At 39.0% G+C, this 27,938-nt stretch overlaps 1 protein-coding gene across 7 annotated transcripts in view; it reads right to left on the bottom strand.

Moving 5' to 3' along the window:
- Positions 1 to 27,140, bottom strand: part of BEGAIN (brain enriched guanylate kinase associated) — a 164,159-nt gene extending 137,019 nt beyond the window's left edge. For 5 of the 7 annotated variants that reach the window (XM_030004554.1, XM_030004574.1, XM_030004565.1 and 2 more), the window contains exon 1: positions 16,432 to 17,433. In XM_030004554.1, coding sequence (XP_029860414.1) covers positions 16,432 to 17,358 — 927 coding nt within the window. In that variant the 5' untranslated portion in view covers positions 17,359 to 17,433. Of the gene's footprint in view, positions 1 to 16,431; positions 17,434 to 23,910; positions 24,119 to 27,019 lie in introns of those variants that run through there. The other 2 variants (XM_030004602.1, XM_041120832.1) reach the window with 1 other exon arrangement.
- Positions 27,141 to 27,938: the final 798 nt, after the last annotated feature.

Below are 27,938 nucleotides of genomic sequence, written 5' to 3'. Positions count from 1 at the left end.
CTGGAATGACCATGGAGCATACCCTTTTTGAAGCCATTTCCACGCACATTAACTTCTGGTGCTGCATAATTTTGGGGTCTCTCTTCAAAGTCACCCTTGAATTTTTTGTCAGTCTCTCTAACACTGGTCTTGTCTATTCTGTGCGCAGAAATGAAGATACCTCTTTAACATTCCTATCCCTCTAGTTTTAAATCCAAGGTTATGTTAGCTTCTTTTCAGCTACATAGTCAGAAATCCTTGACCCTCAACAGGGTCTGTTTTACAGTCTCCTAGTCTAAAATTATGACCTTTCCTTCTTACACCTGGATGTATAATTTTATCATTGACTATATTAATGTTCTTTCAAAAAATTAAAAGTGAGCTCACTTTGTTTGCTCTGATGTCATCATTATTTACCACACTGTGAATGTTTGCATTATCCATGAATTAATCATAATTTAAAAAGTTTTCCTTGCAATCACCAATGAAGAGGCTTAATATTGTTAGGCCTGATTTCTGAAATCCTTGTAAGGTGATTTCTTTTGAAACAACCCCCTAGAGAGCTGTTAGTCAGTTCTGTATTCACTGAAAAAGTGTTTTATTGTTATTGTATAGCTCCATAAATTTTTTAAAGGAAAGGAAAGCATCATGTCATGACGTTTTACAGAACTTTGAAAAAACCCAGTTTAATTCCTTCCTTCCAACCTGCTGTGATTATGCAAGACTCAGACAGAGAAATTGGTTGTTACAATTATTTAGCAGCATAAATTGAGACTCAGGCTCTGTGAGGACTATGCAACCACTCCTTTTGGGTGTGTCCTTTGGTCCTGGCCCCTCTCTGTTCAGGTACGGGATCTGGCTGAAGCTGGGTAGCTGGGTTTTCCTCCTATAAAGAGCATGACAGGACAGCAGTAGGAGAGAGAGTGCGATCCAGAATCTCACCTGACATAGAATCAGGATTACTGGGGACTTGTATGTGAGCATAGAAGCATGGAAAATTGCCCGAAATTAACATCAGGCAAAAAAGACATAAATTCTTCTACTTAATATGTGGCTAATTCAGAAGGAAAAGCAGGCTGGGGGAGGAAATGCAAAAATATAGAATGGAAATGTGTTGTCAGATAAACAGCCTGAAGGCAAAGCACCATTAAGGAAGAACTACTGAATTTCCTATTCAGAAATCTTTAAAAAGTTATGTCAACTTAAAATAAAAAGGTATTTAAAAAGTATAAACAAGGTAAAGCAAAGCCTGTTCATAAAAGAAAGAGACCTTTTTCCAAAGGAACCAAAAGGAATGGAAGCATGACTTGTTTAAAAGAAAGAAAAAAAGAAAAGATACAGCAAGATTTTTTTTTTGGAACATTTTTTAAACCAGCTATACCAAAAGATTACAAGTCACTTCTAATTAATAGCTTATGTAGATAGAGTTTTAAACAAGGTGTTGCTTTGAAGACATTCTTACCTCTATACTAAGTAGTTTAGTTAAATAAATGATCAAATATAAGGCTGAGAATTTCTGAACATTTATCAAAATGTTTCAGATCAATGCTGGGTAAACTATTAATAACCAAAGTCATAGGAGCAAGCTATTTTTAACCAAAGGGAATTCTTAACATTCTTTATCATCAGAAATTAAAGCATTTAATTATTGGTGAAATTATGCAAATCATGTTGTCTACAAAGGTTGTTAGTAGTGCCAGGTTTTCTCCCATGGCTCCAGAATGGAAAAGCTACATCATCCTTTTCCATTAAGAATTAAAGGCTCAGATAAATGTGGCCTCCACAGCATGTGCCCTGCTCCCTGATTCCTATATAAACTTTCTCCATGCCCACAACAAGAGCTGTAACTGGACAGTTTTCAAGGCATTTCAGGACTGAGAAGCTCAAGTGCAGCACCCATGCTGCTGAGATGAGCAGGAGGGTGTCTGGCAGCAGGGGTCTGGGGTGATCTGAATCTTTCTCCATGGGAGAGACAAGCTTGTGGGGGATGCTACAAGCTTACCAGGCTGACCAGCTCATATGTGATGAGATCCCAGGGAAACCACCACCATTTACCTCCTGGGAATTGGTCCCAAAGCTACTCTCCTCTTACCTCCAAGCAGTACCTGTCACGTGCATCTCGTCCAGTTTTGGTATACAACCCAAACAATAAGTAAGAGTGGTGACTCCAAGAACGTGCAAAAACTTGTCTGCCTGTATTTGTTTCTTTGCCTAACACATCAGAAAGCACAATGCCCCACAGTGAGTGTTTGCAAGATTAGGCTCCCAAACCTTATTACTTTGCCTTTGACTTCACGTCTCAGTAACGAGCAGTTCCACAGTGGCCATAATGTATTATACATTGATAATAACAGCACAAGTATCATTAGACTTTCTTACTTACAGTATTGGTCATAATCCTCAAATCATATTTTTCCACAGATAATAAAACCCAGTGACAGATAATTTCAGGCTTTTATGCCAGAAGTGCCTGAAAAGCTATAACTCTTACCACTTGTTTCTTTTTCTCCCTGAGGTCTCTTTTTTGTTTTCTGCTTTTGATATTTTGAGAGGTAAAGTGTTAATATAAAACATTAACATGGCTGTCACTTAAGTTTCGATGTGTTCTGTTAAGTGGAGACAGGTGGAGATGCATCACTGAATAAAGAGAATTTATTTGAAGTACTGTACCCCCAAAGTGAACACGCAACACCCCATTGCACCAGCTGTAAATAAAAAATACAGAAAGTATAAAGAGAAGCAGACCTATGCAAAAGTCTGCTAGATGGGTGTTTTTGGAAATACGGAAGACAACTGGAAAAGATTTTAATGGTGCACCTATCATCTGTGAAAGTAATGGATGACAGTGGAAAGCAAGATAATAAAAAGATAGTTTATTTCTGACAGTAGCAAGTTCTGCTGCACTTTTACTGAAGTTAATAGTTTCCAGTTAATCCAGACAGTAATTTAACTGCAAAACTGCATCACAGGGGTTTGAGTGCTGTACTTGACATAGAAACATAAGATATTTTTAACTTTGAGCTATAAAAGGAAAGTGCAAATATAGAAAGTCTGTGACTGAACTAAGTCTGAACTGCATCAGCCTCACGGTTCAGAGAGGCTGTGAGTCCTGGGCTGTGGCTGGCATAAACGGCACTGACTGCTGGAAGACTCAGGACAAACCTCAGACAAGACAGTTAAATTTGCTACATCATGCAGTCATTCCATTGTAGATCAAAGTTTTCAGGGATTGACAGTGCACTGACATTATAGATGGACTTTATTTAATTTTTTTTTGTTACATACAGCCCAACAGCAATTACATAAGTACAAAGGAATAATTTCTTCAGGGAAGGAAATTTAGATGGCACACATGGGGGTTAATATGTTCATAGATTTAGATGCCCTTAAAGACCAATGAAGACAGCACTACAGACATATTTGTGCACATACCACACCATTGTTGGAAAATGGTGTTATTTTTGATACCCAAGAAATCTCCCTAGAAAATATAACACTCGTACCATTACTAAGGCTTACAGAGATGATGGCCTGATCTGGAAGAAAAAGAATGAGTTAATGTGATAATAGGGTATAGGTAACTTTGGAAAGAACCAGACTTACTGGTCTGGAGCTAAGAACTGCTTACTGTCATACAGAAATTTTCCTTTCAACAAACTGAAGCAATCTAGAAGCTAGTCATTCCACAGGTTTTTCTTCCTGTCATCCTGGAGGGACATACCCATGCTTTTGTAAAATTCTGTTATGACTAGGAAGTTCATAAGCTATATTAAGTGTGAAATTAAAAAAAGGTATTAGTGTCACAATTCAGTGTCAACCTGTCTGCTCCGGTAAAAAAAGAAAGGTGTACAGTGATTTGTGGAAACAGGTAATTCTTTTGGCGAATGTGTGTCTAATTTAGTTGCTGAAAGAAGGACCCGGGAGTGACACTCATGCAAAACTACCCACCGAAAAAGAGCTGCTCACTTTAAATCACTTTAGAAAACTGAGCAGTGAAACAAACTGTTGCCCATGTCTGGAGGTAGTATGACAGTAAGCACAAGCCTTGGTTGTCCATCAGTGCCTCAAGAAAGTTTATCCCATGCTCCCACCAAACTAAAATAATACCTTCACCTCTGAGCATCTTGCAGTGCTATACCTTTACCTTGCTGACCAGACTGCACACAGTGTTCTTAAAGTTATTTCCTCTCAGATCTAAAGATTATATGATATTCTAGCGCTCATCATAACTTAATTTTCTATTCTGTAGTTCAGGAAAAGGTATCATGTGCTCACTAACAGGCCATATCTTAAAGGTTTTTAACAAAAACCAAAGCAAGGCGTAAACTCTTAAGAATAACAAGAACAGAAACACTCCTAAGCAGCATAGATCAAGTACTTTGGTTTTATATTTGGTAAGCACTACAGGGGTATAGGAAAAATTTCCGGTATACATTAGCATAAGGACTCCTCAAATGATGCAAATAAGGGAATTAATTGATCATTCTATGAGTGAATTCCTTCAACTTTGTAAGGTATGTTTTTGCAACACATCCATTTTATGAGAGGATCTTGAAACACTAAGAAAACTGATTAAGAGTTGTTCTTATTTTACAGCTGGGGAAACTGAGGCAGTGCCAAGACGGGCCTTTACCCAAAGTTACCAGTGGAGGCAATTGTAAGAAAAGCCAGTATTATGCCCTCCCTTGCTTTGACCATCTCAGGAAAGCTTTTGTCTGTCTCAGGAGCTTCCATTGTTGTCCACATTTAATAGAAGGCTCTCATGTAGTGGTAAACCCTATAAATCTATGTCCAGTTTTACCTACATTTTGCATCAATGCTTATCTGGAAAATAGTTGTCAGTACACAAAATAACAACTAGCACTGGAGCAGCTGTGGTGTTAACAATTGTTGTTCAACAGAAAGTAAGGATTTAAAAGACATTTTTTAGCTAGTTCTTCCTGACATATTACAGCAGTGAACATACACCTTCATAAAATCCCATTATAGCTTAGAAGACACATGCTAATATTTTTTATAGCTATTAGGTTTCATAGTTTTGAGAAATGCAAGAATCAAGCTATCGATCTGTGGTACTAAAATAACTGAGTTACTAGAAGAGCTACCTGTTGTTTTCTTCTGATGATAGAAGTCCAGTAAGAGTGGAAAATACTTAATCCCTAGTTGTTATGATGTTTAGCTAATCATCATGTTATTAAACAGTGACTCAGCCAGAAGTGTTCATTTGCTTCTTCCTTCTCAAAGAACTGGAGAGGTTATGCAATGAGAAAGTGAAAGCTGAAACTTTCTTCTCAACACCCTGCTCTTTGTCACTAACATTCCCCAACATGGGGGAGAGATGTATTTCCTTCAAGGAAGGGAGGAATGCTTAAGATGTGAATGATTACAAGAAAAGCAGGAAACCAACCATGGCTGTCAATACACAATTTATAGAGCTGTAACACTGCTGTGGTAGTATCAGACAGAGACACAATAACCTGTAAAAATGATTCCTGCAGACTTGAGCTCAGAAATGAAGCAGTTAGCTGTGTTAGTACCCAGCATTTGTTCTGAAGGCCTGGTGTTTGAAGAACAAAGCCTCTTTCCTTCCCAGGTTTCTTCCTACAATATTAGCTCCTACACTCCAAAATGGTTATGAGCAAGGTACAGAAAAGCTGCCAGTAGGTTGTGAGGGGGACAGTCTCCAACAAAAATAAACAGATAAATAATAATTCGCCAACAGATTCCCGTCTGCTGTAGGGGAATGTTTCATATTTTGTTGGAATAATTAACAGGCTTTTTGTTATTTTCTGCCACCATATGCTTCTTTCCTGCTCTGTATTTGCAACTCCTCAGTCCAGCTCCTAGTTTTGCAGCACTGGGAGTTGAGTGTCAGACTGGTTGCGGAAGGTGGGTAGAGCAAGGGGAAGGTGGGAAAGGGGGGCTTATATACTTGCACCCTAACACTGGAAGGAGAACTTAGAGCTGCGTAAGGTCTGCTGCTGTAGCTATCAATGAAGTAAAAAGCCATTTACTTGTAACTGGGGGCCGAGTGGCTCAACAAAAGAGCCAAACTAATTTTAATTATTTGTTGTGTTCCAATTCTCATTAGTGTTTCTGTTTTAATTGTATTTTTAATTAACTGCATTGATTGTAATGGACTGTACAGTTCCCTCATGTTACTTTGCTGACTGGTTTAGCATCCATTTTGGTTTACTACAACATCAAAAAAAGAAGCAAGAGGAAACCTCAAAACACTGAAAAGTGGAGAAGACGGGCATATGCAAGGCAAATGAAAGGTCTTTTCTGCATTTTACTGCTTAATTTGGGCACCCGTGAACACAATTTTAGCAGGTTTTTGTTACCAATTCGTTACTCCGTGTAAATGCCTTATGATGAGCAGGTAACTCTGGCTTCGTATGGTTTGCAAGATTGCAATTCTGTTTCCTCCTTGCGACAGCCTCTCGTGTACCGGGCAATATGTTATCCGCTACTGCTGTTCGGGGATCGGCTCTGCCGGAGCAGCAGGAGGCGAGCGTCTGGCACAGCACCTCCGCCGTCCACCCTGTGTTTGCCTGCCCCGCTGCGGGCCCCGGGTCCCAGCAGCCATGGGGCTCCCCGGGGGTCTGGTCAGGGCAGGGCCCGGCAGCCACGGCCTGTCCCACCACCCCAGGCAGCAGCAGGGCAGCCGGGGGACGCGGGGGGCAGCCCCAGCCCCGGGCGCTGGGCGCCTCCCTGGGGACAGGGCCGGGCTGTGCCGTGGGCCTGCAGCTGGGCCTGGCTCGATGGGGCCCATGGAAGCCCATGGGAGGCTGAGACTGGCCCGGCTGCGGCATGGCTGGGGCAGGGACCGAGGGCCCCGGCTGTGGACAGGGTGGGGGACTCCTCAGGGAGTCAGGACCATTAAGGCCCCTGACTGTTCACCAGCGGCTGTTGCTGTTTTGTTTCATCCTGCTGGCTTACAGGCAGTCCCGGTTTTCTTGTTGCAAGACTGTGATTCAGCTGCGAGTCTCCAGAAATAGGACGTGTCTGGTACTTTCGGTGAGCCTGCAGCACAGCGCAGCATAGCAAGCGGTGAGAAGGTCTGGCTGGCTGCTGTAGAAATAAGTGGTTGTGAACCAGTTTTTGACTCCTCAATAGCTGCTCATTTTGACTGTGTTCACGCAGCAGGTTTTTGTTACTACAGTTATCTAGGGAATAGCTGTTCTTTGGGGGAAATGTCTCTTTATTTTCAAGAGAACAAGTGTTGCTGTACGAACAGGCCTAGTGTTTATTCCTCATTCTCTTTTGTTTAAAATGCTCTCGCTATCCAAGCAGGGAGCAGGAGGCAGAGACTGCCGTATCACTGATCATTCTTGCCCAGCTAACATAAAATATTAATGCAAACAGCTCATAAGCTCGACAGATACAGATGTGCATTTGAATAATTTTAGTTTATCTTTGCAGGTATTGAATTTACTGTCAGAAATTGAGAGCTATTGGCCAACAGTGTCATAACAGAAGGCTCTGCAGACTACAGTCTACGAGCTAGCTGTTCAGGAATAAAGACTCCAATGCTGTTGTATCCAGCTCGCTTGAGTTTTTTCAACATTAAGCTCCGAACAAGTTCTGGAATATCCTTTTAGTAGTGAAAAAGGAAACAAATATAACTGTAGATACAGTAGTGATTTGAGGTATGGGAGACACAGTAGGATGTTTAAACAACTTATGTCTATTCTAGGTACTGAATAAGTTTTCTACAAAACAGAAAAAAAGACTTGAAGGCTTTTCCACCAAGGCTGATTTTCAGAACTGGGAAAGCTTCCTTTAAACTTGGTAAGTGCCTGCTTATTCTTGGGAAGTCAGCATTTTGGAAATTTCGCAAGCATCCTCTCAAGAGTATTACACAGGGGTATAAATGCGCTACTGTAGTTTCCAAATCAGACAAAGGAGCAGAATTGCATGTTTTATTTACTCTCTGTAGATAGATAGCAATGGTATCTCAAACTAAGGGCATCTGCTTGCTAATACCAAATAATATTGGTCCCCCTGAGACCCCGGTCACAACTGAATATTATGAACTACCTTCTCAATAAGATTTTCCATACAGGTTTGCATCTACCTTCTAATATTTTTTCTGCATATTTTCCTAGCTTGCTTATGAGAATATCATGGGAGATTGTTTTAAAGCCAAGATTTATGGCATCTGCCGCTTCTTTCTTATCCACAAGATGTTTTTCCTGTCATCTAAAACTCCTGGCACTGAAGAGTTTCATCTGAGAAGGTCAAATTTAAGCCCCTTTGCAAAAAGGAAGTCATTGAAACAAATGTCTGAGCTAGTCTGTGAAAATGCCATTTTTTAGAGCTTTATGAAAAAATATGTGTTTTATAAATATGAAACAGCTTCCCAAATGGGGTCCTACTTCTCCTTATCAGACCTGAGGTCAAAGCTGGCAGTTCCTGATATTCTGAGACATGACTCATGGCGTTGGGGCAGGTAGGCTTCATTTCTGAGGCCCACATTTAGTATAAAACCATCCAATCCATCCTGTAACTCATAAAAGTTTCTGCTCTTGAAATTTGTCAGTCTCAAAGTTTTAATGCTAGTTTCTGATGTGAGAAAATAAAACCCACGGAGCACCAAGCCTATAGAGAAAACAGAGTATTTCAAGTGCAGCTTTGGCAGAGTAATGTAATAGTGATTCCTTCTTCTCTGTCCCCAAAATGCATGCTGTGATAGGTTCACATTAAGAAGTGAACTTTTATTTTACTCAGGTTAGATGTTAGAGCACAGTGGGGAGGGGAGCAAGGTTACATCTATGTTTCTATTAATTGCGTGCAGTACGTCAGTGGGCAGAATTTTAATAGAACCAAAAATCTTAGAATGAGTGGGGCAAAAATATCAGTTCACTCTCAAGTGAAAAATAAATCAGAGCAACCTCTGGCTCTGGGCAGTGCCTTGAAGTTGCAGCTTCTCTTGGTAGAATTCAGAGATTTTCACTATGTTGACCAGACAAAATTGTTCTGTTAATTACTGCATATGTCTGTGGGAGAGAGTCACTGCATGCTGAGGTCTTCTGCTTCTGTGATATACCAAAGCCATGCTATGGCACGGCAAAAAAACCCATTTCATAAACATGACAAATACAGGCTGCTGGCTGAAGGAAAAAATGAAAAATGGGTTGAAACACCTTTAAAATCTTTTCTCATAAATTACACAGAAAGGCTTTTAGACCAAACCTGGGCCAGAGAAGAAAGATCTATTGATCTTTTCTACCTCTTGTTCTTTTGCCTTCCCTTGTCTGGCTCTGCAGTTTTTGGGCATCTCTGCTGATGGTAATTGTTATAAGCCTGTTGTAGCTTCCATTACTCTGAAAGTACCATTTCTTTCTAAAGTCACCCAAAGATAGAGAGTGCAATTGAGAAATGATTTTCAAACTCAAAGGAAGGGGAAAAGTCATGTTAACAAAAATCACTGGAAAAGGAACACTAAGCATTTTTGATTGCCAATGTTGCTTTCCTCTGGCTGGTGCCAAGAGATATCGAAATCAATGTGAACTGCATGCACTCAGCATTTTTCTCTGGCTGAGTAGCTGCCCCTCTGAAGGAGAATAGTAGATTTGGCTGGAAAATGGTTTTGTGTTCTGTTTGGAGCCCTAAATCCTTTGCAGAAATTCACCATTATAATAATGTCTGTTCCTTTATGCAAACATCTCCCTCCTGACTCACTTGCTGCTCCCCTTCTTCTCTAAAAATGGGGGGTGAGGGGGGCTGAGGGAGGACAACCCAAGTACAAACCCTAACTTCAAAAATTGCAGGCTTTATGGTGAGATACTTAATTTCATTGAAAACACATTCTTTTTATTGACAAGCAGCTCAGGTTGTCTTTATTTTATCCTGCCTTGAATAAATAGCTTACTCTTTTGAGTACTGGCTTATAGATGTCTATGCCCTGTAAAGAAGATTTTGATCTAATTTGTATTTGATGAGCTGAGAAGCTGTAAATGACCATATGCGTCATCTTGGGAACGTTGTAGTTTTATGCACTGTGTTCGACTAGACGAAGGATCCATTAGTGACCCAACGGAGGTGTTTTAGAGCAGGCAAGGAGAACTCTCTAAACACCATCTGCTCATACTGTTGCTTGTAAAACGATGTCACATCTGCTGCTCTAAAAACATTATGCTGATCTCTCCTACAGTACATGTCTGCTGCACTCCTCTTAGCAGTCGAAGAAGGAGTCAATGCCATATTATTGGGACAAGAGGTGTTAACTACAGGTGAAATTGCACATGGCCTCCTTGAATCCCCATATCTTGTGACTGTACCATAAATGTCACAAACAAAATGAAGGAGAGGATTCAGCACTCTCTATCTAACTGATGAAGCTGTGTAAATGTGGACCATTAGTCTCTGCTGAGCCCCTTCTTGCCCCAGCTTGGCTGCTGCTGGTACTACTAATACTACTACATGCTTCAAATCTAACATGGCTAAGTCCTTTCAGAGATTGAGTTGATATTTAAGATAGCTTGATCAGTGGAAAATGAAGTTTGTCTTTGATTTCAGATGGAGTGAGGTCAGAAAGCACTGCCATTTCTTTTGGTCATCAGATTTTGTAGCTTATAGTATTTGGCTGCCTAACACCTATGAGGTGTTATAAAGCTAATTTACCTACCGTGAAAGCTCCAAGTGTACACATCAGCATACGTTTGCAATACTACTCATTACTACTGCACCCAGAGTGACAATTTCATGATAGTGGTGTATAGAATTAGGAAAACAGTCAGTATTGGTATCAGAAGGAGAGAAGTTATAATGATACAATAGGAATCCTTGGAAGTATCGAGGAACTGCAGCCCCAATTGTCTAAAGATGTGGTACTTGGCTTTCCACACCAATTGAATTGTTTTGACTTGTGATTCTTATATAGTGTTACCAGACAGAGAGACTGTTTTCAGGGATCTAGAGATGAAGGAAAAATAACAGAGTGAAGTTGTTATGGTTTATATTGCTAACAGCTCAGTGGCTATGCTATGATAACGAGTTTAAAGCTAGTAAGTCTGAAAATTGCTGTATTTGTCTGATGTCTCTGAACAAAGAAAAGAAGCGACTGGTATCTTCTCTCAGTCAAGCTTTTGGTAAAGGAACTAAGCCATGTATTTTAATGTCTATTTTGACAAAACATCTTTAGACTACCAACAGCCTGATGGTCACCTGCAATTTACAAGGCAGAGGGGAGCAAACATCTAAGCAGTGTCATGTGGGATAGCATGGCAAGACAGAGGACAGGATGCCAGGAAAGGTGGCCATGTGGCACTTTTCATTGCCATGAGACTCATATGAGGCCTTAATGATATGAACTGTCATGTGCATGTCATGCACTAAAGAATTGAAGCATCTGATAGAGTTCTCTTTCTTACATTCCTCTGGTAACCTTGAGTTACCAGAGCTGTGGATCAGACCCTGATTGTTTCTGCTATTGAGGGTAGCTCTGCATTGTCCTGCCTGCCTGAAAGAGCAGGAACAGACCATAAAATAGGACACTGGAAGGCTTTTCAGGCCTGTGTTCCGCTGCTGGCTTGATCACTGACCTGAGCAAATCACTTCATCTCTCTGCGCTTCTGGTGCCACCTCTTACTCTTTCTCTTTTAACATATTGCATGCATGAGTCAGTGAAATAATAGATACTTTCCATTATAATGTATTTGAACCCAAATCTTACTTGTAAACATCACTGTACTGTAAATGGAAATGAAAGATTTGGTATTCATCCAAGAACAAAGCAATTGCCTTTTTTTACAGCATGGTAGCAGGCTGGAAGGGCTGAAAGAGGATTGAAAGCCTTCTTATATAAAAGAGCTTTGGCCTAGAGCAACAAAAATCACCATCTTGTCTGCTCTTTCAGTGAGATTCTGTTAGAACTCGGGTGCCCTGGAAATTGAGTTTCTTTAGAAATGGAAGATTAGTTGCATTTTCTACTGCTATGGCATTCTACCACAGCCTTTGCAGGACAGTCTTACTCTACCTCAGGTTCCTTCATGCCTGGGAAGTTCAGGTGTGTGAGGCTATAATTTCTAAAGATGCCTCTGCACCTCCAGAGAGCCATCCCCATGCTAAGGCATTCTTCTTGCAAGAGAACCTGTAATGAACAGCAGGAATCCTCATTCATAACAGATAGCAGAAAGAGCAGAAATTAGTATCACTTTGTTTTTGTTCATGTCTATGACACTTTAGTAGGCTACCTATAGGGTTCCTTAAGAATTAAACAGCCTACCTGGATTAGATATATACCTCATCAGGATTTGTATCTTCTCGATATCGTATATAAATGTCTACACTGCTCATATTTCTTCTTTACAGTAATTATTGTAATATTAATTTCTTGTGAGAGGAATGAAAAGCAGTGTTATTCTAGCTTGTGCTTCACTCGTCTGCATTTTATACAGATGCAAGCCTTTGTAACAGGCATTTGTCCACTTCCCCCTCGAGGCTCTATAGAAATTAAATACTTTAGGGCATATGCTGATTGAAATCAGAGCGAGAATGAATACTTTATTTTCTGAGAGTTTTGCTAAGGCTACAGGAGGGAACTGAATTACTTATATGGAGCCAAAGTTTGGCCCTTTAGACTAAATCACACAGGAGGCAGCACGACTGCATCTGTGACACTCCAGGTGCCTTGTCCTGTCAGGTGGCTATAGCATCAACCTGAGTTGGGTAATGAGACTAGTGCAATTCATTTGAGAGATGAAGGCCAGATGGAGATGTGAGACAAGCAGGGATGCAGTTAGCTTGGTAGCTGCAGTATGTCAAATATAGAATAAACCCTAAAGCTGGTACCAAACCAAGCTGAGAAGCCCACCTAATATGTTGCCATGCAGACACATGATTCTGGGTTCAGAAAGAGTCTGTGTTCATGCAATGATGCTGTCTAGGTAATAAGCAATTGTTGTTGGCTCTACTTTCATTGGTGCAGCTTTGCATGGATGCAGCTAAATTATTCTCAGACACGGCTGCATAAGCATGGTTAGTTCCTACAGAGCGAGGCCATGTTTCTGCCCTCACACCACCTGCCCGATTCAGGCATAATTTTTAGCATCTGAAGTCTTAGCTTCCAAAATGTTTTGTAGAAGTGGCCTTATCCCAACCCAAGCTTGTTTTTTAAGAAATCCTCTGCACCAGGCTGGAACATTGTATTTCTAGCAACTCAGAGGGGATATTGCAGCTTAATCAGTCATTTGTGTTGATCAGGCTTGACCTGGCTTATTTTGTGTGATGAGATAATGTCATGGCCTTAGGTGACAAGTGCACAATTCCTTAGGATATGTATGCATATAGTTGCAATGATGACATCAATAATTAAGTGCTTCTAAGACCTCTTGCACACAGAATGTGTACTACTGATAGTTTCTCGTAAGATGGAAAGATATAGCTCTTCTAAGAAAGAAACAGGACTGCTTTCCTGTGATTGAGAAAAATCAGTGTCTAATTTTGTGTTACATAATCCCTTGTGCAGGCAAAAGTAGGTACGTAAAGATGAGATCTAGTTGGAAAGTTGATCCTCGTTCATGTATGTCTAAAGTTACCTGAAATGTAATCTTCAGGTTGATTCAAATCTCAGGAAGCTGCAGACTTGCTCACGTCTGAAGTCAGTCTCCTATATGATTATTTAAGAACTGAATTATTACCCATAGTTTCCTCCTGTAACAATAGCAGTGGTATCCAAAGCTTTCCTGAAGGCATTAGTGACTTGGAGCAAAAGTATTTAAGATAAAATGTGTATTAAAAGACACAGACCAGTGTCCTCTCATGCCTGGCTTTCTTTGAAACATACCCTGGATCTGAGGAAAATACACGTTGTTTGAACCCATCCACATTTGTCTCTGTGTTGATCTGTCCTTTAACAGATCTGACAAGCATGTCTTCCCAGTTCTGAGAAACTTTCCATTGTGTACAACCCTTTTCAGACATTTCCTGCATTTTTCAGCCTGCTGAACTGGTCATTTCATTTCAGCCTGGAAGTATGACATAGTCTCAAGTTGTGCACCCTCCTCTACATTGGTGTGTATTCAGAGGCTTGCTTTTGTCTAGTTAAATCATTTTGCTTTCCTGCTTATTTATCCAGTGACTCCAAATTTAGATCAATACATGGAAATGAGAAATAATTTCATCCTGCTGGCCAGGTTACTAAAATATTTAGACCACAGCAATATCATATCCATCGTATTTTGTAATTGCTTTCTACCTATCAGAATTGCCTTTAACTTCAGTCACTAAGTGGAGCATCCTTTTTGATCCTGCTAGCTGTCTGGAAATTCCTCTCCATAGATCTACAGTGAAGGTGGTTTATTTGTGAGATTTCATTTCAGTGGCAGCTGTTTGCAAACCGATAAATACTTCCTGCAGAAATGTCCCTGAACATTTTGACCAGTTCTCAAAAGTCTGAAAGTTGAAAATCACTTTACTGGGTCTGGATCCAATATAGAAACATCAAATGCAGTGCAGACACAGTTGTGGACACCTCAAGGCTCTTCAGAAAGCATAACAGACAGGAGGCAATGTCACAGCATTCCTCTTCTAAGTCACAGTTCTTTTATTAGGTGCAGCTTTCTTAACCTCAAACTTTCAAGCATGTTCTTTCATGCTCTTCAGGATGTGTGTTGTTATATCTCTGCTATCCTGGTTTTATATTTAAGTCAATGTAACTGGATCCATTTCTTTCTCTCGAAGATTATCTTCTGCATATGAATAACAGCTTGGCAACTAAAACATGAAACAGTTTTAGGCAATGTTCTATATGCGTATTCAAATGAAAATTACATAACCAAGTACTTTTTAAAATATCTTTACAATAATGGCACCCAAGACTGTCTGTACAGTTATCCTTTTGCTTCTTACTAGGAATGCTTAGAGTGAGGACTTGCACTAAATAAATTGCATTGAAGTCAAAGTTTTTGCATGTAGGAGACATGAATCTGTAGATGTGGCTGAACATGTTTTACTTTTGTTTCTTGCCCTGCCACTCCTTTCTTTTCTCATGTTGAGCTCTGCAGTCTGAGGCATTGTTTGTTGAGGTAAAATGCTTGGTAACTACTGTGTCTAATTTAAATGACTAAATTTAGAGCAGGCTGATGCTTAAATTGGAGTAGACTGATGCCTACATTAACTGAGTAGAATTACAGAGCACTCAGGAGTGTTTAGTCAGTTAGTACTCGATCGGTTGGACGTTCCAATCTGTACAGTATGAGCAAGCCCACTGGAAAAGATGCTCTGACAGATGGCTAACTGAAAGGTAAAAAAAGTGTATCCTGCCATGGGCTCGTGCTGGAGCCTCCTGACCCCTTTGCAGGACAGCTCCCATTGTGGACAGCAAATTGTCTCTGTGTTTCATTATCTTTCACCTCTTCTCTTCTCCCTCCGGCCATCTTTGATAGGTGATAATTAAAACATCCAAGGCATCCTATAAAATCCTAAGCTTGGGTTGCTGAAGATTGCATGAAATTCTTAAGACTGGGATGTTCTCCCACTTGCTACAGTCCTCTGTGAGAACAGACAACCATTTGTTCCTTTGTTTTTAAATTTAAATAGACTTTTAAAAGAATAATGTGGCTGTAGCAGCTCCCATTTTACAAACATCTGTGTACATGTGTATAGTCTTAAGCAACCGTTCCTGGACCTTTGTTTTAGCAGAATTACAACTACTGCTCTGGAGACATAATAGCATAATATATCAGTTCAAAGTTTGGCAGCTCAGGTTTTCTCACAATGCCATGCAAGCAAAGAACAACAATTTCCCTTTGCCCTCCTCCATAGGTGTAAATACCTCTTCCTCAACCAAAGAAAGAATCTCATAAGAAAAAATTAAAAACATAAATATTTTTGACCAAACCATAGAAGAAAGCTTCAGCCTTTTTTTCTTTCTTTTTCTGTTCTTAAGGTTTTTTTCAGAAAAATCAGGAAAGAAATTATCTATCTAGGTGTATTAACTCCAGACACACAAACCTTAGCAATGTTTTCAGGATGTCAGAGCTCTCGCTAGTACTTAAATACACTAACTGAGCATGCCTGTTTAGTGTAGAGATACCTGAGCAAGTTCTAAGCTAGTGAGCTTGACTACCTGAGGAGTCTGTCACAGTACTCTCTTCACCCTTTTCTGAGGGTGCCTTGCCTGCTCGTATTGAGCTGGCCTGGTTATATATACGCTTCACTGCAGTGCAGGAATACCTTTCTTCTTTGATCTCGTAAAGTCTTCCTTTAAGACACCAAACTAAAAGGGCTAGGGAGTTTTATCCTGTCTTTCCTTCCTCCCATACCTCCTAGAGCTGCTTTCTGCAGCTACTAAAAATAAACCCACCATGTTTGTTCCACCCTGCAGAATAGTTTGTACACAGTAAGAGCCCGCCCAGGAAGACAAAAACACTTCTCAAATAGTCACATTAATGCACAAGTACTTGTCACATACCACCCAAAGAAGTGATTTGAGAGAGAGCTCACCATGCTTGTGCTTCTAGGCAGAGATGCAGATTTTGTGGCTGGCATTTCTTTGCTTTGAGAAATCATAATTTCTACAGGCAAGCCAGATCTTGTTCTGCGTGAGGCACCATTATCAAGTGACCTGAGAGAGGGACTTGTATCCAGGGACAAGGATTTCTCTAATTTGCGTGTTCGTGCTCCAGCCACAATGTCGTCACTTCTCAGACTGTCTAAGTCTACTTCTTCATGGGTTTTCCCATCTAGAATGTTCTCTTTCCAGCTTTCAGGAGACTTTCTCTTAATATGCAAATCATCTAGGCTTCTTACACTGGATGGAAAGGTATTCTTCAGTTTAGCAGCTCGGTATGCCCTCAGGCTCATGGGATCAAGCACTCTGAAAGTAACTTCATTAATAAATTGAGAGAATTTGAGTTTAGCTTCTATTTTTTCTTCCACAACAGACAATGAACTCGATGATCCTTGACTCACCAAGCTCAAATCAGATGCAGAAGAACTGCTTTTCTTGTGAGTCTTCTTCTGCTTCTGGAGCTTTTGGCTTGCATTTCCCACTTCTGCTGGATATAGAGAAGAGTGTTCCAGTCCGTGGGTTTTTTCACCCCCTTTCTGACAGTGCTTTGATCGATGGGGTCGATAGCCTTCATCCTTATTTTTGCTTTTAACAAAGCTTTTAGCTTCTGACCTTGCACTACCCTGTAACTCAAAGCTGTCCTCACTGGAGCTGCAGCGTTTTGAGTAACTGTTCATTATCAAATCTCCAGAGAGTTTCCTCTCCGCATCAGTTCCTACTTCTGGTACACATGCAGCAGTGGATGCACTGCATGCTCTTTCTTCAGTCACCCTGCCAACCCCCTCTTGCTTGGCTGGTCTTCCAGGCACAGCACCCTCTGGCTTAGCAGGGGAAATGGAGCCCTTTGACAGTGACTCCATTTATTTTTGTGTCTGTATGTCAGCTGGCATCAGTGAAAGTGGCATTCCCATAAATCCTTCTCTATCTTGTAAGACAACAGGCATGACTTTGAAAAGCATAACAGTGCAGTCACCACATTTTATCCCATATGCATCCCAAATTATGTGTATGTTTCATAATTAGATCAATAGCACATTCTCATCATTTTAATTAGCCATACTAATGAACAGAATCTATAGGACATGCAAATTTTCCAGGGTATTGAGTGCTTAGTGGATAAGCATGGGCTTTCATTGATCCAAAGCAGCATATGATATATTCCTGTCTGTTGAACTGGAAACCAAACTACCATGATGTAGATCAATTCTCACTAAGTAAAGTCTGGGGTGGTTCTGTTTCAGGGCTTTTTAAAATCCGATAGTAGAGAAGGTCATGCTATATTGTCCTAATGCTACTAGTGTTTGCTATTCTATTAGAAAGCTTAGTGACAGATCTGCTAGATCCAGAAGGGCAAAAAGAAAATGTGATTCTCACTTTCTACCTGCTTGTTCTTGCCATAATTTTCATGCTAAAATAATTTTTAAAGGTTTGAATCCAAAGCGAGGTGCAATATTTCAGCATTGTAAATTAGTCTGGAGTAGTAATGATGGGTTCTTCCAGTACCTTGCATGTGAAACTCTTCTCATTCTTTAGTGTCTTTATAGACAGGCAAGTCTGAACTGTGAAGTGCAGAATTTCTATTTTTGCTTTGTACATGCGGGAACCTAAAAGCTAGTTTAAGTGAGGTTAAGGGCTATGCTCTGACTTTATAATCAGCATGAGGTTTTGGAGTGTCCTCATGATGTGCTGCCACAGGAACTGACCAGAGAATGAACTGTCTGATAAACTCAAAAGGGTTTTTTTGCATCTCCTTACTTTAGCATAAGGGTGAAAGCAAGTCATTTAACCCTTTTTGTCTGGTGGGAGTCAGACTCTGTTTACATCACTGTCATTGCCACCACCATGGCTTTCTGACTGATGAAATGCAGCAGGTGGAGAAAGAAAAGAGAAGCGAATAACAAGCAGAAACCCTAGTGACCTCCCTTAAACACTGGGCAGGGTGACATGAGGAAGATCCCTGGAAGGGATTGAGGAGTAGGAGAAGGTGGCAAGAAAGGGGGAAAAAGTCAGTGAAGAGCACATTTAAACGTATCATATGTAGCTGACAGGTCAGTGGCAGGCTGGGTTCAAATGTAGTTCCATGAGCTTTTGAAGAGGACATTGTATTTAGGTCCCTCATTACAAGTAACTTTGTCCACCTCACAGAATTTATTGTCTCCACGTTGGTAATTCCAGGACTCATTTAAACCATAGTTCATAAAAGCTGCTGAAGTGTTGCAAATCTCTCAAATTAACATAGTAAGTGCATTAATTTTGCAAATAACAGGAGGACAAGGAGATCCTTTTAACACATCAGAAATCAATTGCTTTTACTGGAATTACTTTCTGAAATGCTTCCATATTTTCTATGGGACTGTGCCATTCCCTTGCATGTTATAAACATTATCCTGAATTATCCATTATTCATTTTACATGAATTTATTCCTCTCTCACTTGAATGTGAATGGTGACAGTTTGAAGGGCTGGTGAATGCTTTCTATTGCCAACACAAAGATTTTCCTGACCTTTTCAATGCAGTCAGGGAACAATACAGCACTACTCTCTTCTTGTAAAGCCAGAATTTAGGGCTTTTTCAGTATGTCCTAATATGGACTTCTGCAAATTTATGGTTACTCATTGAAGCAAACAGGATTTGCCAAATAGGTAGCGTCTATGCTAATGCATGACAGATCTTTTGCCTTCCAGGATCCATTAGAACTTGGCAAAGTGTGAGTTCTGCAGTTTTAATGGACTTTATTAATACGTCTGTTTCAGAAACAGAGCAAGCCTCATTGTTGAGCCAGAATCTGTAACGGCTTGTACATATTTGGAGAAGAGCTTTTTTATTCATGAGGGATTGGGCTCATTTGTGCATCAACAAAGCTATGTTAACTATAAGCACAAATTCAGCCATCCATCATATATGTGGAAATGTTAAGGTGTGAATCTGACAGAAGTCTGTGGTACATTCAACAAAAATGGCTCATATAATTCTCTTCTATTGTCAGGAATGAGCCCATTTGTTCTGAAATATGTCATCTGTATAGCAGTCAAATATAATTAAAAAAAAAAATTGGAAAAATATCAGGTTGTAGGGTATAGGTAACCTAGGTAAGGTATATAAAACACTTGTGGGTTTTGTATACTGCTTATACTGCTACTTCTCTTTCTTCAGATGATTTCTGCCTAATGACTTTAGACATATGACATAGACGTATCAAAATATTAAGACAGAAAAATTTAGCCACAGCTGCAAAATGTCAAATAAGTCTTCTAACGTGAATGATATAGATCCTTCCCCATTAATATCTCTAAATCTTGACTGGAATAGATGTTATCAAAGTTTAGAGTAACAATAACTATTCAGTGGTCTGTCTGAAATAAATTCACCAAAATATTCTCTGAAGACTGCCTGAATCACAGAAAGTATTTCCACTAAGTCACATGTACAAATAGAGAAGCTGAATATTAAACCAAAATATGCTTAAGAATCTGGATGTTTGAGAATTTTAACTCTTTTATAATGATTCAATGTTCATGATTTATTTTACGTATGTTAAGTGACTTTTTAAAGTGTTAAAATTATTTTGCCTTATATATCTAAATCTCTTTGAAGACATTGCTGACAAAGAGAATTTCTCGTTCTAGTGCAAGCAGGTATGTCTGTGAATAGCAATGCATTGCTGCAGTAGTCTGGGCTGTACTCGTGGAACAGATAACTTCAGAGAGCTCAAATTATTCTGTTATTTCTTGCTACAACATGCATGTGCTAGGTGGATGTATACCTGATTTCTAAGTTCTTCTAAAACTGTAATATTAACATTAAAATAATCTGAAGAGAAAAACTGATGCATTAATTTTGCCCTACTTTAGAAATGGTGGGCACAATTCTTGGAATAATACAGTATCCCTGTGCAAATCAATTGAAAACTGTGTGACCTAAGTGACAGACTTCACTGTAAATAACATGTCCTTTGTTAGCAGGTCTGCCATTACCTTGTTAGTTGACCTTTGGTGAACACCTGCACTTTCTTCTGTAGCCACCATTAACTGTCCTTAAAAATTAGGAAAGGACTCTCTTTTTCTATGCATTGGTACACAATCTTGCATAATGAGACCCTGATCAAGGTGATATCTCTAGGTACTACCAAGACCCACATAGTGATAATTCATAAGTGGACCATTTCTAGGGACTCATGTGGATCCACTTTGTAACTTTGTGTAGTTACACATCTTAGCAATGGCTAAGATGTTCTATTCTATTTTAGTATTAACATAAGAATATAAACAGAGCAATACTGATCCTTTCCTGCTAAACTGACTGCTGAATCTGAAACATTTATAACAGAATGATAGCTAAGATCAGAGCTTAAATGGGACTTTCATAATGGTTCAGTATTTCGTTTGACAAGACTGAAGCATTCAGGGACTTGTCTAGTAAACTAGTTACTTAGGAAAACACGTGAAGATTTTTCTAAAGGTTAATTTAGGCTTATTTATATTCTGAGTGTCATTTTACACAGACATTATTAGAAACCTGCATATTTTGTATAAAAATGGAGCATAACAGAGTTACCTGCAAACATGATGATGCAATGTAATGACTACAGACCACTGTCTAAAGATTTAACATTGAAAGCTTAGTTCTGTGGAAAAAATTAAAAAAAAATTATATTAATTCCCCCATCCTTTTAAATAATATCCCTGGTTTTTTAACTTCAGGAGATTTTAATTTTTGCTAATAGTATCAAAAGCAAATACAAGCTATCTTGTATTTGCTGCAATAGGTTGTTATGACAACTGGAAGTTTCTTGGTGTAGAACTCTGGAAGATACGATCATTTTTGGGTCAAAGCAGACAACATTCAACAGTTTTAGAACTAAAGAAGTGTGCAAAGTTTTTGTATATCTAAAATTATGCCTTTTGATACATTAACAATAATATATTCAGCAGAGTACCTACATGAAAAAATAAGTCTAAAGGTTTTCCATGTTTTGAAATTCATAAGAAAATTTTAGGTTATTAGCGAAAAAGAGTGTAAATCTGATTTTAAACAATATTGGAGTTCATTTGAATTCCAGTTAAGGTTGGTTCCAGAGCCTTTTGTAGTCAGTGAGTAGACTCCAAGATTTTGGATCAATAATTACACTGTTCTCTGTGCTGTTCTTGTTGCAGCAAAGGGTGAGTTTTTCCATTATAATGGAGCTTACTTCCTATAAGTAGTTTTGTTTCTAGTTCTCAGTCAGCCTTTCAGAAATACTGCCTGAGCACCAGAGCCAAACCCACCACAGCTGGCAGGAATTGCAATTCATTTCAAAGTTCTCAGTTTGCCCTACAGATGTGCAAGTCCTTCAGCATATAGTCCACTCACAAAATAGCTATATCCCAACTCTTCCAGTACCCATTCTTGTTCAGATATACTTTTCCCTCCTGCCTTTAATGAAAATTTTATCGCATCTTATCCACTTCTCTTTGCACTTAATGCAGTTCATTTTGGAGTGTTTTATGGGACCTTTCTGTTTTACAATTAAGTTTATCCCTTTAAATAATACAGATGTTCCTCTCTGGGTTTCTTTTAGCAGGTAGTTACTTTTTTCTTTTTTTTTCTGTAATGGTTGCTGAATGTTAATTTGCTTTTAATACAAGGTTGTCTCGCCCAGTTTCTTCAGCAAGACAGTGTTGGCTTAATGTCCTCTCAGCATTCTTTTATTAAGTTACTCTCCAGAAAGTGTGTCGCATTTCCAAATTAATGGGAATAATGTCTATTTCTAGGATGCTAGGTGTCACACAGCAAAAATTCCATTTCACTGTATATTACCTTCACCATCTTTTTTTTTTCTTTTTAGAACAAATTATTTCTAATGGACAATAGACGCAGCCAGCATTGCCTGTAGTCATTTTGCCTCACTAGGTTCTGCCTGAAAGTCTTGCAGTTCTAAGGAAAATTCCAGCAGATATTTGCTTTAACTCTGTAAGAGCCAGCTGTGTTCAGGACCAGTAGAATGAAGGTTCAGTTCTGTTATTTTAACGAGTGACTGATAATGGGAACGAATTAAAAATATTAAAATGAGTTTTTCCTTTCTCTATCAATTGTTGGTAGCTCTGTGTCATGTAATAACAAACAGAAAATTGGACCTGTGATGCCACCATTAAATCAGTCTGGGTTCTTAACAAATGATAGGTTTTATTGGCATGACAGGGATGTGAAAAGGTACAGTGGTGTCTTACAGACTAGAGACATTTAAGAAACTCATGCTTCTATGCAGGAATCTGTATGGTGGACAGTACGTGCATCCAACCTTGAATCTAAACCTGAAGATCTAAAGGATCTAAATTCCTCTAAATTCTCATTAGTCTACCTCTCCATCATGATGAGGAAAACATTTATCTGTCTTACAACTACAGAGTGACCAAGCACAATGCAACAAATTGCTGTGCCATCTTTCTTGCCGACAGTCACAAGTCGGATTCATTTAATTTATAGCTATATACTAGACAGAGCTGTGGTAAGCCTGTAAGAAGTGTTGAACATTAGAGGAGAGATGTTTTTTAGCATAAATCCTGCACCACCCTGAAAACAGAGTCACTGTTATCTGACGAATGCTGCAGCTGCAGTAAAACTAGCGCCAGCCACCCATTTGACATGCAAGCTATATTTATAGCTTTAAAAATGAATTAAAAATTAAGGAAGAGAAAAATGTAAGAACAAAATGTTTTAATATACCAATTTAAAAATTATTTTTATCACAGTACAACAAAAGAAAAGAGTCCTTCCATTTGACACATGTCCTTACTGCATTCGGTATCATACTGTCAGAGAGCCTTCCGTTACTGTGCAAGCAGCCAAATTAGTTATTGGTTTTGAGCCGTTGTCTGTTGTGTCGTCTGCTCCTTAGCAATAGAAAATTGCACTGTGGACACATGTTGCTGTGTATATTTTTAAAGCTGCTCAAAGAAATGTACCAGGCACTTGTGGCATTAGACAATTATATTTGGTTACCCTTAATTCCCAAAGGAATTTTTCCCTTTCATTATCTCATGAAGAGAAATTTTACTCTTGCTGAGAAAAGCCAGAGAAATGAAGCTGCAGACTGTGATCTTTTTTCAAGGGTTTTAAGTGATCTTTTTTTAAATCCACATTTCAGACAATGGACTGCTTTGAAGAGAGGAATACAAAATGATATGGAGGCTGATCTACAACATAGGGAACAGATTTGAGGTCTAGTTAGGCTGAGCTTCAGAGCATATACACTATAGCATTTTCTCAATGTTGGAACTTCTTTAGCACTAAAAGCTTGTGATATCACCTGCCTGAGAGATTGTTGCCCTCATCCAAGAGAGATTGAGTTTCCTAGCTAATAGCAGATAATAGCATCTGTGAATAACAGTTACTTTATCAGATTAGTGTTTAGTTACCAACTGCAGCTGCGTACCTTGACTGTGAATGAGTCCTCAAAATGCTTTCTGTCCTCTGCCAACATCATCTTTTTCTTGCTCAGCTTCTGCTTTAGCCAGCTGCTCCATGAGCTCTTTTTCACACGTTGTACCTTCTTTGTAGCCGTGCTGTAGGATGGGTAGAGTTGTAGGTCATCTGCATTACACTAGCATTTGATTCCGTGTCTCCAGTTCACTTTGTAGTCGCTTGGTGAAAAGAGAGCAAAATAATTGATCCTTCTGAGAATACACAGATAATGAGTTTTAGTTTCTTCCACTGCTCCTTGAACATGTGTGTTTTTAGGAAAGTGTCAAATCCTTTGAGTCTATTCTTAAATGTGTCCTTCGTTGAGGTAGGATGGCAGTGTCATGTGGCTTTCCAAATTAGGTATACCATTTTCCTCATTTTACTCTCCCTTTTTTCTCTTCCTATTTCCCAGCCCCTACATCCTATTATTATTATTATTATTATTAGGCAAAAGAGAAGGAAAAGGCGTAATAAAATTTAAGACAGTAGAGAGGGAAAGTGAGTGGAAGAATGGAACTAATTTCTCATGCAAAATCAGACATGGAATAAAAATACACTTCCTTTTTCTTCAGGTGGAGTGAAAATATTTCCCACCCACTGAATTCTGCTTTATTTTAAAATTCATTTTATTTTCTATACCAATTTAATTTCTTTTACTTAAATCCATTCCTAGTTTGATGCTGGGTGCCACAGTCTGCAAGGCTTTGCTGTCTCTGAAGCCATATAATGTCCCTTTTTGATGTGATACCACCTTACGGGTGAGTTAAAGCTACCCAAAGTCCATCCCAGTGATCCTTCCAGGAGTGTTGAAGAGATCTTTCAGTACAGCAGCATTTTTCTTGTCATCTTTTTTACATTTGCAGGAATATGTAATTTTACTAACTAAACGTTAAACAGGAAATTTTAAGACTGGGAGGAAAGTCTCTGCCAAATCCATAAACCACAAAAGAGTAAGATGTTGCTATGATATTCTCTTCTTTTTCCCCCCTGTCCGGTGAGCTTATTCAAATCAGTAAATTCTGTGCTAGACTGAGTTGCTCAAGAGCATATTACAAAAATTCACAGTTCTTTGTAGTGGGTCAAATCCCTGGAGGCTTTGACTTTCATAAAAACAATTGACCTGTACTAGGTTTGCGGGATTTCATTAGGATCATTCTTCTGGAGGATTAGGAAATCACAATGGATAAGGAAGGGATGAGCCTTTTCATCTAAGCAATGCCGCCTCCTTGATCATGAAGTCACCATTTCCCTTGGAGGCCTCACAAATGCAGCCCTCTTCCTCCTCCTCACCCTCCTAATCTGTCTCAGAAATAGTTACCAACGATTGCTTCGTCTTGTTGCTGAATAGTAGTAATAGCTGTGGAAATTATCAAAGCTTGTTAGTGGTGTTACTACTCACTGATCTTCTTTGTGGGGATGGTACCATAAGTTTTACTACTTACTGGTCTTGTTATAACTATCCTGTGTTTTCCTGAGATTTTGGGAAGGGCTGTGGGATGTCAGGCTAAACCTCTCCTTTACTGGCTTCTAATCTCTCAGGCTGTTCAGAGCTGGCCCTAGGAAGCTTAGTGTTGCTTGCAAAAGGAAGTATATATTAATGTTCACTATAACTGCAATACAGTAATTTTGTTATCTCTGCTTTTATTCTTTATGTCTCCATATCCATAATCTGTCAAGAACTTTCTATTCCTATTACAGAGTAAATAAGGAAATGGTTGTTCTAGTTCCATGCTTCAATATGTCCTGGAAAAGTTTGCTTAAAAAAGGTTGCCTGCATATAAATGAGTTGGCTTGGCAGTATGCCTTTAAATTTGTTGTTATGAATACTTTGAAAATAACTGGGAGAAATAAGTGGTAATTTCTTGACTTCTGTTGTCATGGGGTGTTGGGGGATGGGTAACTTGAGAAGGAGGAAAGTATTTATGTAGTTGTCTGTGAAAGTTAACTGAACAATTTGATTTTTTGCAGCACATTTTTCCCTACATAAAAAATTATGATAAGTGATATTATTTGGAGGTATAAGACATATCTGTGTTAAAAGCTTCCAGGTTATTAGTACCAGAGCTATAATGTCTCAGATGCAGCTACAATATAGTTTTGCTGAGTGCTGTAAACCTGCATGTTTGCAATCAGAGTTGCATGTCATGGGAATTGGTGCTAAGCAGCTAGGACTAAATGAGAAAAACAATGTTTGTTTGGATGTGGATATGTGTGTATTTGACACCAAATGTAAAGGTAGCCCTGTGGGTTGCCTGTTCCTAACTCCTTTCTGCTACAACAGTTGCAATTTAAACATGAAGCAAAATATTGCTTTTTTTTTCCCTTCAGCTCCCATAGTCCCACCCCATTTCATTATATTAAAGAGACATGTTCATCAGAGCTGTTTAAATACTCTTGCAGAAAGCAGGCTACAGTATGTGCTGTTTGTTTTGGCAAATGGCACGTATTTATGTTGTTTCTCATACAAACAATTATTTCATCTATACTCTGTTGGGTTTAACGATGAATGACTAATGCTTTGTATAATTATACAAAGTCATCCATTACAAATATTTTCCTTCAGCATTTAATACAAACCTGTAGTAGGTTTAATGTGTACATATTAGCTTTATTAATAATATTAATGCCACTGACTTTTTCCTTTCTTGAAGATAGAAATGATTTTGTTAATTTCATACTTAATGGCCAGTAGCATATTCAGAATACATATTCCAGCCCTGATGAGATCAAATAGACATGTTCCATGGTGTGTATTATGCAAATAAAAGATACGTAAATCATTTTAAAAAACCCTATCATGACAGTCAATTATAAGTCATTCCATTAGCTTTCTAGCACTGTAGCTTTGGGAAGCTTCATCCATATAATTTGCTGTCTTGTACCTTAATGTATTAAATATTTCCTTTCTAAGACAGTAATGTCTGCCAAAAGAAACAACAGAGCATGTTAATTCATGTTTAAAGCAGGCATTCAGTTGTCATATTGCAGCACCACTAATTCAATGCTGAAGACTTCTTTACTACCTCTTATACATTTTAAATAAAAAAACAAACATGCTGTTAAGAGAAAGCAATACTTACTTGAGAAGGATTCTGCAAGCTCTGTTCTGCTAGTCCACAGACTGAAATGATGGAGCCAGATTTAGAAGTAGCTTATTAGGTGCATACTGCTTCAACAGTTACAGCTTTTCTTTTTTTTTAACTGAAAGACAGGATCGTTTTCTTTTAATGAAGCCAGCATAGAATGATATGCTGTCCATGTTGCTATGAGAGCATAAACTTGCAGAGCAAAGTCAAGCAATTGCAGAACAACTTACCAAGGTTCATTCGCTATCAACTTCCCAGTGCCTTTCTGTGTAGTCACAAACATAACAGTATCAGGGAGGGTCATGGTATGTCACAAATGCAGGAAATTACTAGTTAGTCATGTGTACTTGAGATTGAAAGGGACTGAGTCAGTATTGTTTGTGAATATAAGTAGAAAACTGGGTAGAGCCAAAATCTTTCGATTGAAACACCCACTGAATTCCCTTAAGAGGGGCAAGGCTCTGATTACAACCAAAGTGCAGTACCTGTTACTCTCCTTCACTCTGGTGGTTGTATGCTACTTCTAGAGCTCCAGCCCTGAGAAAGGAATGTTAGGAACTGCCCCAGAGGGATCACATAAATGTGAAAAACTAAGTATTTTGTTTTGCCTTTGATATTTTAGGAGAAAAAGTTTTAAGCATCACATTTTTGAGTGTACACAAACCATTGCAATTATAAAGACACGTAACTATGGTTATAAAATCATCCACATGTATCTATGTATTTAATATATAAAACCATACACACTTTTGGAGTTTTAGTGATGTCACCATTTAAAGTATTTAAATGTTTTTGTTAGAATTCTGCCTGTGTAAAGCCCAACACAAATATGTACATCATGGTCCAGTAGTCAATCATGTCTGCAGTACTGCACTGCAGAGAAGAAACGATTCTTTAAATTTAGCCCTGCATT

The sequence above is a fragment of the Aquila chrysaetos genome, chromosome 2 (genome assembly GCF_900496995.4).
Source record: "Aquila chrysaetos chrysaetos chromosome 2, bAquChr1.4, whole genome shotgun sequence".
Classification (NCBI taxonomy): Eukaryota; Metazoa; Chordata; class Aves; order Accipitriformes; family Accipitridae; genus Aquila; species Aquila chrysaetos.
The sequence above is the reverse complement of the archived record's forward strand: the minus strand, read 5'-3'. Positions and strand labels throughout refer to the sequence as shown.